General features: G+C 33.0%; 1 protein-coding gene across 5 annotated transcripts; it reads left to right on the top strand.

Annotated features, from left to right (window-relative positions):
• Positions 1-4,176: 4,176 nt before the first annotated feature.
• On the top strand, positions 4,177-11,499 carry LOC112508880 (auxin-responsive protein IAA8-like). 5 transcript variants are annotated; one of them, XM_025113696.1, is made up of 7 exons: positions 4,177-4,310; positions 6,604-6,917; positions 8,240-8,379; positions 8,451-8,674; positions 9,202-9,334; positions 9,406-9,467; positions 11,305-11,499. In XM_025113696.1, the coding sequence occupies exons 2-7, from the start codon at positions 6,672-6,674 to the stop codon at positions 11,340-11,342; spliced, it is 843 nt and encodes a 280-aa protein (XP_024969464.1). In that variant the 5' UTR covers positions 4,177-4,310; positions 6,604-6,671; the 3' UTR covers positions 11,343-11,499. The 5 variants fall into 5 exon arrangements, with proteins under 5 accessions (XP_024969464.1, XP_024969467.1, XP_024969466.1 ...); XM_025113699.1 differs by having other exon boundaries at positions 4,207-4,310; positions 6,590-6,917; XM_025113698.1 differs by having other exon boundaries at positions 4,207-4,310; positions 6,601-6,917.
• Positions 11,500-11,730: the final 231 nt, after the last annotated feature.

The following is an 11,730-nucleotide window of genomic DNA, read 5'->3' on the forward strand; positions in this document are numbered from 1 at the left end:
ATTACGTATAAAGGTTTGACCAAGCTTGAATGTTTGACTATTTCTCTCAAACTCTCTCAACTCTTCTCTCATATTGTTCTTGAAGAAAAACTCAGATCTGCCATTGTTGATTGAAGCTTTCAAGAAGATTGATTGTTAGGGACAACAGTATTGAATATTTTAATAATATAATTAATTATGTAATCTTCAAAATAGAAAATTTGTTGGAAATGAAAGGTAATTTTGTTTTGAATATTTTAATTTTTTTTCTTCTCTATAGAGAATCGGGAAATGTTATTAATAACTAGAAGGTTATTCGCGCAATGCAACGAGATACATTTCGATTTTAGTGTTTCGTTTTATTATTTGTTTTTGTCAATATAATACAGTTTTATGTGATTTTTTGAGAAAACGATAATATTTTCTATTTCTGAATGAAATATAAATTTGAAAAAATATGTTATCAAATGCATAAAAAATAGTTTCTTTTTATTGTTTTTGTCAAATGCTTTATGGAGAGGGGTTTCATATATGAATCAGTTAAATAGTTCATATATGAATTACATGAGTTTACATATGAACATATATAATATATGTGAATTACACGTGCTTACATATGCACTTGTTTGGCGGCTATATGTAAAAGTTACGAAACTATCTTCTATCTTCCGCATAACATGCGAAGAATTATCCGAGACTTCATAGTCAAAATCACAAATCTTGATCAGATGAAGGGCTACAATAACTTATGTATTTTTTAAAATACTTACCAATTCTCAAATAAACCTATGACATGTTTTATAATATAGTATATAGATATTAGGGAAATTAATTAACATAGTCATTTTAATACTGGTTGGTTTCACTTCTTAGCCACTTCGTTACAAGGTTTACTAAAATAGTCCTAGGTCTTTAATTTTAAATTTTTTTACGGACCTTGCTGAAAAATATAATTTTTTTGCGGACAAAGGTAGAAAGTGTAGCAAAAAGTTATCTTCTTAGCTAGGTCTGCAATTGCAGACGTAGATTTTGAGGACCTATTGCCATTTTGGTAAACTTGAAGAGAAAATGATTAAAAGGTGAAACTAGGTCCGTCCCTAGGGGAGGCAGCATGGGCGCTTGCCCAGGGCCCAAAAATACAGTAGTAGTCTAAAAAAATTAATAAAGCAAAGAAACCTAAATAATTGTAGCATATAGTAAGAGGCAAAACGAATTTAGGAGATAATAAAAGCCAAAAAATATATTAACTAATCACATTAGAGAAGGAAAAAAATTAGTCATTAGTCATTCGTTTATATGTTATTTTTTATTGCTTCTCTATTTTTTTATCTCCTACCAAGATCAAATGTTATTGCCTATTCCTATTTTTATATGATTGACTGTTTTCGTGCTTCAAAACATTAAGCCCGTGTGCTTGATGATCCTATATGTTTTTGTTAAATATTTTTATCTATTTCTGCTTCTATTGACTATCGCTATTTAGCTAAGTTGTTTTAATTGCTTTTGTTAACTATCGCTATCTACTTTTGCTTTTATAAAAGACATTGTACTATTGTTTGACGGCCAATCTATTATTCTTATGATTTATGACGTGTTTTATTGTTTTGTGATTAATCTATAAATTTTTTCTACTAAAATATATTTAGTAATGTCCCTTATATATGTCATGTTTAATAAACTTTTATACTTAACTACATATTTTAATTTAGCAAAAAAAAAATAAGGAAAAGGAAATTCAAATATTCTCATCAATTGTTTGACTTCTACATCTTTCATTGGGATTCCAATACATACCACAAGATTCTATTTAAGTGCACAAACAACCATCCATTGAGTTGCAGATTATATGTTTCATTCATTATTTATTTTTATTGAATCTCAATGAATCATCTTTTCTTCCATATTCTTATTGATCCTCATTTGTCTAGAAAACCTTCATAGTCTTATCTATAATTGATATCTCATTGACTCTCGCGATTACTTTCTCCACACGAGTTCTCTTTTTGCATCAAAATAACACATATTTTTTGTTATGAACTAAAGAAATCCTTTATAAAAATTTATCAACCATAGTTTTCATATTTTGAGTTACTTATTACTTGAAGTACGTATTTAAGTACCCTTTTATCTATAACTAGAAGAATACTTGCGCAATGCAGCGAGACACATCTCGATTTTAATGTTCTATTTTATTATTTGTCTCTGTCGATGTTATAATACGATTTTATGTGTTTTTAAGAAAGCAATAATGATTTTATTTTTGAATAAAATTAAATTTGAATATATCATAAAAATTTGAAAAAGAATATATCAATTTTAATATCAAATCAACTATTTAAAAGTTCTCATTTTTTATGTAATTTCTTTAATTTGGTTTTTTATTATAATTTAATTTAAGTTTAATAACGAAATAATTGACGCACAATCTACTTGCAATAAGTTTATCTGCAGTTAGTTACACGAATTCAGATATGGAGCTTTAATAAGTTGTACTGACGCACAATCTACTTGCAATCTTGAGTTTTAAATAATATGCATTAATAAACAGTACTTTATGTATAAAAAGTGGTTTTTAAAAGTTTTTGTCAAATGCTTTATAATATAACTAAAAGGGTACTCGCGCAATGCAACGAGATACATCTTGATTTTAATATTTCATTTTATTATTTATCTCAGTCGATGTTACAATATGGTCGTATGTGATTTTGAAAAAACGATGATGTTTTTATTTTTGAATAAAATATAAGTTTGAAGATATCATAAAATTTTGACAAAAATATATCGATATTAGTATCAAATTTACTATTTAAAATTCCTCATTTTTTGTGTAATTTTTTAATTTAATTTTTTTATAATTTAATTTAGGTACAATAACGAACTAATTTATATTTGGTTTAATAATATAGTTTTCTTATAAAGATAATAATTACTTATTTTGTTAGAACTCGATAATTATTCTAATTATATTTTAGATTTTTTATATTTTAAAATGAGATGTTTATTCTCTATTTGATTATGTTTATCCACAATTAGTTATACGAATTCAAACGTCGAACTTTAATAAGTTGTACTTATGCATAACTTACTTGTAATCTTCAATTTTAAGTAATATACATCAATATACAGTACTTTATGCATAACAAAAATATATCGATATTCGTATCAAATTAACTATTTAAAATTTCTCATTTTTTGTGTAATTTTTTAATTCAGTTTTTTTATTATAATTTAAATTTAGGTACAATAACAAAGTAATTTATATTTGGTTTAATAATATAATTTTCTTATAAAGATAATAATTAATTATTTTGTTAGAATTCGATAATTATCCTAATTATATTTTATATTTTTTATATTTTTAAATAAGATGTTTATTCTCTATTTGATTATGTTTATCCGCAATTAGTTATGTGAATTCAAACATCGAGCTTTAATAAGTTGTACTTTTGCATAATTTACTTGTAATCTTGAATTTTAAGTAAACATTGGTTTTATGTGGTTTTGAGAAAGTGATAATGTTTTTATTTTTAAATAAAATATAAATTTAAAAATATCATAAAATTTTGAAAAATTTTGAAAAATAATAACATCGATATCAGTATTAAATTAATCTTTTTAAAAGTTCTTGTGTTTTGTTGTAATTTCCTTAATTAATTTTTTTAATTATAATTTAATTTAGCTTTAGTAACAAAGAAATTTTATTTAGGTTTAATAATATAATTTTTTATAAAGATAATAATTAAGTATTTTGTTAGTTATTAATGATTATCCTAATTATATTTTAAATTTTGTATATTTAAAATGAGATGTTTATCAAATATTTGATTATGTTTATCTAGCAGTTAGTTAGACAAATTCAAGTATGGAGCTTTAATAAGTTGTATTTAAGTACAATTAACTTGTAATCTTAAATTTTAAATAATATGCATCAATAAATAGTAGTTCATGTATAAAAAATCATTTTAAAAAGTTTTTATCATATGCTTTATAATATAGTATAGATATAAATATAGATAAAAAAATAAGATTTTTTTTACTCAATAAATTATTAGCATTTCTTGTCTTTTATTTTTCTTCGTATTTACCGAGGACCCTAATTTTAAGTTCATCCGTAACCTATAAAATGTTAGGAACTCCCGGATGAAACCAACCCGACAAATGGACTATTTTAATAAAATTTTGTGTAATATTATTATTGGCGTCGAATTTCACATTGGACAGCAAATAAGGTTTTGTTGCTTTTTAGCCCTCACTGCGAATCCGAAGAACTCACTCCACCACCACCGTCGTCTCTTCTCTTCCATCAAACCCATTTCTTGGAATTCCTTCAGGTAATTCTCAATCCGTTTCCCTTTTTTTCCTTTTAAATTCTTTATACTGTTCCTTCATTTTCTTATCTGGGTTTTTAGCCACATTTGTCTTTTTCGTTTTGTGTGTATGTGATTTCTTGGAGTGCCTGTGCTGCAAATGGCAGTGTTAGTAGCTAATTTCATACATATATCTTCAAATTGTAGTTCAAGATTTCTTGTTAATAAAATGGGTTTCACGTATTTGCTCTTGTTGTTAGGGTCTAATCTATTAATTTAGGGTTTTATAACTTGAATATGATCATCGGGATTTTGCTTATTGGTTAATTTCTCACAATCAACGAAGAATAGAGATCATTTGAGGTCTTTTAGATTAACGGTTGACCCTGTGATTTTTGTTTTCAAGATTTTACTTGCATTTTGCATCCCTTTTGTGGCAGATACTCATGCAAAATGCTTTAATTAGTTGATTTGGTCGAATGATGGTATTTTGGTATCTTTTCTATCTGCAAATTAACCATTTTTTTATACTGAAATGCTGTAAAAACATGATATCATAATATGCAAGAGTGAATGATTGTGGACAAATTATTGACAAGTGTAATTGCAGGGGTTAAATGACCTTCCGGACAATTTTTTATTAAATGCATAACCTTCTGACAGCTTTGAGAATGGCACTACCATACGAAAGAATGCCTAAAAAGGCTGGCAGAAGGTCATACATTTAAAAGACGCTTGTTAGGTGATGGTTTAGGCCAAAGCTGTTAAAAGGCTCAAGGCACACTTAGATGCAAGGGGTTCTGACTCCTGGGACCTAGGCGCAGGCATGAGGTGCGGGCCTCAGGAATGTGAAGCGCATCTTATATATATATATATATATAGGCACACACACAACTCAAATATGCAGCAAGTACAAGCCTCCAATGCAGCAAGCAACAATATTTCGATAGAGGGAAGGAAGAAAGGTTTAAATTATATATATATATATATATATAGGCACACACACAACTCAAATATGCAGCAAGTACAAGCCTCCAATGCAGCAAGCAACAATATTTCGATAGAGGGAAGGAAGAAAGGTTTAAATTATATATATATATATATATATAGGCACACACACAACTCAAATATGCAGCAAGTACAAGCCTCCAATGCAGCAAGCAACAATATTTCGATAGAGGGAAGGAAGAAAGGTTTAAATCATGAGCCGTGGAGAAGTTGTAAGGTCCGGGTATTCATAGAGAAGGCTTGAAGTTCTAAGGATTGGGTATTTAATATTAGGTTTTGACATATATTATCTATTTAATAACTCTTTCTTTAAGAAAACAGGAGATGAGAAGATTAGAGAACTTATTTAGTATTAGGATTTGACTAAGTATTTAATAACTCTTTATGAGGCGTGCCTAGGCCCACAAGGTGCTTAGCTAGCCTCATGATCATGAATACGCCGAGCCTCAACTTTACAAAACCCAAGACCTTGAGCCTTATGAGCCTTAGAGCCTAGGCTTTTTTAACAACCATGCGTTTAGCTAGGTAACCCGTAATTGGGTCCTTTGGTTACATGACCTTTTGTAAGGATTTTATAAAATCCATAACCTTCTGACACGTTTGAGAATGTCACTTTCATACACAAGAATGTCTAAAAAACTATAAGAAGGTCATGGATTTAAAAAACACTTGCGAGGAGGTTGTTTAGCTAAATGACCTTCTGACAAGACACCCGATATGGTGATTTGACAAATGAAGATGATGTTCTTTGAGGCTTTCAAAAATGTCAAATTTGACCTCCATATGCATTTCTTGTTTCCATCTTTACCCTCATCAAATGCTTCACTAGAACATTCAATTTAAGGAAGTTTCTAATTTGAATGTAGGTTATTGAACAATGATAGAAAATGAAAGATTCTTTTTAATCTTTGATCACAATGTATCCACCACTGCTTGGTGTTGGAGAAGAGCAGGCTCAAACCAAAGTCAACTTATTGACTTCTTCACCCTCCTTAGATAATGTGTGTTAGTGTATGTGTGATATGCACGAAGGGTGTTCCAATGTGAGATACAGAACAGGGCCCCATAATATATGTGTTTTAACCTTTAGCCCAATTATAATGCTTTAGGCTTTTACTATTTTAGCTAATTTGGCGATTCCCAATTCCGACTTTCGAAGAATGATCCAATTTAAGCGAGTTTCATATGTTACATTGTCATTTTAAGACATTTTTGTTTAATTTGTAAGAGTTTTAAATTTTAATATGATATATGGTATGAACTTTTATATTTTGTTTTATTTATTACTCATACAGTCGATTTGTAGTAGTCTTGGTACATGCATAATAGGTCCTCCAAAAAGATTGGAACGCCACTGGTCTCAGAGAGTGGAATTCCATGGGATTATCTGATTGCTCTTCTGTGGGCAGCTCTACAATCTCAGCTTCTTCGCACGACATGAATTTAAGGCTGAATTTAAAGGCCACGGAACTCAGGCTCGGGCTTCCCGGATCTCGATCACCTGAAAGGAACCCTGAACTAAGCTTATTGAGCTCATCAAAAATAGATGAGAATTCGCATTTTCCTTTGTTCTCGCCCAAATCTGTTGTTTCCCGAAACAAAAGAGGGTTTGCTTTCTCTGAGGTTTGTGTTTCTTCCTTTTATATTTTTGTAAACTGGCAGTTTCTATTTGTATCGTTTGTTATGAAGTTCTCTGTTGCAATAAAAAAAATTTATGTTTGAAATCTAGAGATTTCTTCATCTTTGGGTTCAGATATTAAGTTATGTTTGGCAACAGTGCCATCCCTTAGCATGTTAAATGTGAGATTTTGAACAGGACTCTCGGAATCTTGGGGGCCAAATTTACATGTGTTTAGGGTCTTTCTATTGACCTGTGTAAAACTATAGCCGAAATTGTTTAGGTTCAAATTATTAATTGTTTGGTTTTAGGTTAAATATAATAAATGGTTTAGGTTTAGTTTCATATTGTTAATCGTTTAGGTTTAGCTCATTTTGTTCTGAACATATATTCTCTGTTATCTCATTTATGCAATATAATCAAAAGTTTTGGATGCAACAGGGCCTCCAAAAAGATTGGAAGGTCCCTGTTTGGCAACCATAAGTTAGCTTATTGAAAAAGTCATGTTTTGTAAACCATAAACTATCTTCTCGAAAAGCCACTTCAGTCATCATTGAAACAAGTTCCAAGGTTTTTTTTCACCTTTTTTTAGTTATACTGCTTATATTTTGCAAAAATGACCAAACAACCCTACTCTTTTAAGTAATCTTACATTGGCGTCTACTCTCTCCGTTCCAAAAATAAATGACCACAATGGAAAAGGCACATTGTTTTAGAAATCTGTAATCATTACACTTAAAATTTTACACTTAATAATAGAGGGAGTAACGAGCTTCTCTTTATCATAATCAAAGGGTATAACTGGAACGTAAGCATTTACTTTTGAAAGTAGAAAGTTATTTTGGGATAAACTAAAATAGAAATGTGGGCACTTATTGTAGGACGGAGGAAGCAGAGTTTTCACCAAACGTGACTAATTTATCAGCCAACAACCAGGTGATCAGCTTGTTTGCGAAACTTAGCCTTATGGCATGTTTGTTAGAAGCGTAATGAGCCTAATGGGACCCACATCTTATTCGGTCGGCCATACATGACTTTTTGGTGGTGTCTTATTGATATAGATAGTGGGGGGAGGCGGGAGCTTTATGCAGAAAGCAAGTTGTTAGTCAAACATGCCCCTCACAATTAAAAAACATGCTCCTTCCATCTATGAAAAAACTCTGCTAAACAAAAACCTTCCCAATCTATACCGATAGATTAAGCCATACAGATAGCTTTATCCACACGGGACTAATGGAGAACCAACCAAACAGCCCCTTAGCTTAGTTGACCTCAAAACTCGAATTTAAGGCTTTTATAATATTGAAACCATTGCTCATCCATGTAGGGAACACTTGGGTCAAACACTGAGGCGCATATTATCCAATCTTCCATGGCTGCTTCAGTTCAAGAAAGCCATTGTGAGGCTAACGACACCAAACAAAACCACTCGAATGCTGCAAATAACAGCAACACCCCCCCAACTAAGTAAGTTCTAAAGAATGGAAAACGTTTGACCATTGGCTCAACTTTGATTGAATATTTTTCATGTATGACAGGGCACAGGTTGTGGGTTGGCCGCCTTTAAGATCATCATTCAGAAAGAACTCAATGGCTACGATTACTTCAAAGAAAGTAGAGGGAAAATCAGGGGCCAGTGCCCTTTTCGTGAAGGTCAGCATGGATGGTGCACCGTATCTAAGGAAAGTTGACTTGAGAGCTTATTCCGTATATCAGGAATTGTCTTGTGCACTCGAGAAAATGTTCAGCTGTTTCACAATAGGTTAGTTGCAGCTCCTTTTTTTACATTTACTTTCTAGATTCAAAATTGGCATATATCTTTTTATCCCAAAAAACTGTAACATTATGGTCAAATGCTGTTATAGAATAGATTAATTTGAATCTAGAAAACAAGTCAATTGGACACTCTGAAAAAGAATCAAATCTGGACTTTGTTTAGTGGAGGATTCTTTGTGCAAGGAACTCTGTTGTGCCATAGCACAATTGGTTCCAGCGCTGTATACTTGCACAAACTGGTGAGGGTTCGAGTCTGACAGTTTCTTTAGTGATTGGGCTCTTAAGCCAGCCACCTAGTAGAATGTTGTGTAGCTGATTTGCCTCTCACATGATGCTCATGGGGTTGCGGGTTAAAAAAACCCTTTTTTGCACAAACTCTATTTTTCCTTTGACAAGATATTCAACTATTCTCTCGCGGGTTAATATTATAGGCGAGTGCTCAATATATCTCATTCGAAAGTAGAGCCTTTACAGTCAAAAGCCAACTATATGATATGTTGCTATGGTTTTCAGGTGAGTATGGATCTCATGGGAACGAAAAGTTGAGTGAGACGAAACTGAAGGACTTGTTGCATGGATCAGAATATGTGCTTACGTATGAGGACAAAGATGGTGACTGGATGCTTGTTGGGGATGTCCCGTGGGAGTAAGCACGACGCGTTCTTTTCTTTTTATATTTTTGCTATTGGCCTCATGTAAGTTGATGTATCCATGCAGGATGTTCATAGGCACCTGCAAAAGGCTACGGATCATGAAGAGCTGTGATGCCATTGGTCTAGGTGAGTATAAATGCTAGAAAGTTCATCCTTATCTTATATGCACGAAAATTTGTTCAAATGGGTCGAATCCCAAGTGAAGTGGGTTTGTTTGTTTCTTAAGCTCGTCGCATGAGTTGACTTACTCAGTGGTAGGATGGTGGGAATTCACAAAGGGTTCAAAGAACCAGACACCACCACTTAGGACCTGTTCGTTAACAACGTAATGTGCTTAATGGGACTCACAATTTATTCGGTCAGCTATACATGAGTGTTTGTTAGTGGCTTAATGATATGGAAATTGGCTTATCTAGTAAACTTTTAGGGGGGAGCATTATGCAGAAAGCCAAGTTTTTTTCAATCCTGCCCCTCCCAATTAAAAACACACTCGTACCATCTACGAAAAGGCCCTCAAAATCTATACAAACAGATTAATCTACACAATCGGCTTTATCTCTACAGGACTTAATGGAAAACCAATCAAACAGCCTCTTACTGTTGATTTGCAGTGATTTACCTCTCCCAGGATAGCTGTTTGACCAGTGTGGTTAGGGTGCTCAAGAGGGTTCCTTATACCTATAGTTCCGGGCCAGCTTGCATACATCTTGATTAATCCCATGGGTCTTGTAGTCAAAGATGGATCCAAAATATATTTAAGCGGTGGCATCAGTTGATCATAAGGATGAAAGCTATAGAAAATTTTCACTAAATCATAATAGATCAGTTTGTTAGTTTGCCTTTTGCAAGGAAGGGTCATAGGTTCAACCCATTCCACAACCGCTTTCCTCCAAAAATAATTAATAAACAAAAGCTATAGAAACCCATAATTGAGAACTAAAAATGGAATTCGAATCCATGTTATTCCGAACAAGAAACTTTAACACCACGACTGAACCCAAATTAACTATCACAAATTTGTGTCACAAGTTTAGTTATAAGAAATATAGGGGCACACAACAAAACATTATGTTGGCACCCTTGAGGAACGTAAATATTTTTTTCCACTAAAATGGAACCATGAAGCAGTCGCACATGCTCCCGCATAGGTCTGTCCGTGCTTTAAGTTAACAGTCAGTCAAACCTTCGAGTAGCCCTGACGGGACATGGAATGGTGAGCTCTAGGGAGCTTATCAATTGAGCTACCTCTCACGGTTTGCTGTATTAAGTTTTTGACATAAAGAATACAAGTGAGGATAGTAAATCTGATATTGGTAGCTTTTATGTTTTGGAAAGGTGATGTTGGTTTCTTGAAAGAGAATACAAGTTCCATTTGGACAATTAGAACGGATCCAAAACCCTTCCGCTACCTTTGTCCTGGAGAAAGAGTCGAGATTTGACTGTCAAACGAGCATTTTTACAACAAAATAACAAGTTTACACCTCAAAAGTGATGGGGGAACATATCCTAGTGTTGGCGGACTCATTTATGGACCAATGGGCCAAGCATTATAATGACCATCCGTTGGTAGTTATGGGGCCTGTTAGATATGCACAGAAAGTTCGTGATGGCCCAAGTGTCACGACAAATTGCATTTGGCCCAACTTTCAGCCCCAAAACCGACTTTCAGGAAATTCGCTGGAGATTCGGCTTTTTATTTATTTTATTATAATTATAGGGTTGGGGTCCGGTGAGAAGGAGAGTTAATATGAGAAGCGTAAGAAGGGATCTCCACTCTTGAATGCACGTTAGGATGAGATGCACTGGATCAATCCCTGTAACAAGCGCAATTCAAAGGGTCCAGATCCCTTCTTACGCTTCTCACCTTAACTCTCCTTTTCACACGATCCTTCATCTATAGTTATAATATTATTCCTCTCTTATTACGTGCATCCTTTAATTCCCATAAATTTGATCGTTGCAGCGCCAAGGGCCGTGGAACAAAGTTGTAACAGGAAGTAGTGAAGTCTTTTGCAATTAATCGTTGGACATGTAAAGGCCAAGTGGTTCCGTTAATTGAAATTTATCGTTTTCGGTTGATATGTTTTTCTTTTCTGAGTATTTTGTTGTTTATATGGTTGGTCATTCAGTGGTTGTTAATGTTAAAAACATTTGAAAACTTCTTGTAGTTTTGTTTCCACTTAGACTATTATTATAGCTGCCGGCTTGCTAGACCCAGCCCGCTCGGTCCGTTAGAAAGCGGGTTTCTTGAAAAAGTAGGCGGGCTTGGGCTGGACCGCTAAAATTAATGGGCAGGCTCGGGCAATGAAAAAGAGAATTCAAACAAGCCCACTTAGCCCTCTACTGAGTACTAATTGTCATCCAAATATCTACGATATGTGATATTTTA

Source organism: Cynara cardunculus, assembly GCF_001531365.2.
Source record: "Cynara cardunculus var. scolymus isolate 2C chromosome LG 3, CcrdV1, whole genome shotgun sequence".
NCBI lineage: Eukaryota > Viridiplantae > Streptophyta > Magnoliopsida > Asterales > Asteraceae > Cynara > Cynara cardunculus.

Excerpts from the sequence above, each read along its gene's own strand:
- LOC112508880 (XM_025113696.1), top strand. The coding sequence starts at position 6,672 with ATGGGATTATCTGATTGCTCTTCTGTGGGCAGCTCTACAATCTCAGCT. Across the intron at positions 8,380-8,450 it reads AGCAACACCCCCCCAACTAA|GGCACAGGTTGTGGGTTGGC; the intron begins GTAAGTTCTAAA and ends CATGTATGACAG. Across the intron at positions 8,675-9,201 it reads GTTCAGCTGTTTCACAATAG|GTGAGTATGGATCTCATGGG; the intron begins GTTAGTTGCAGC and ends TATGGTTTTCAG.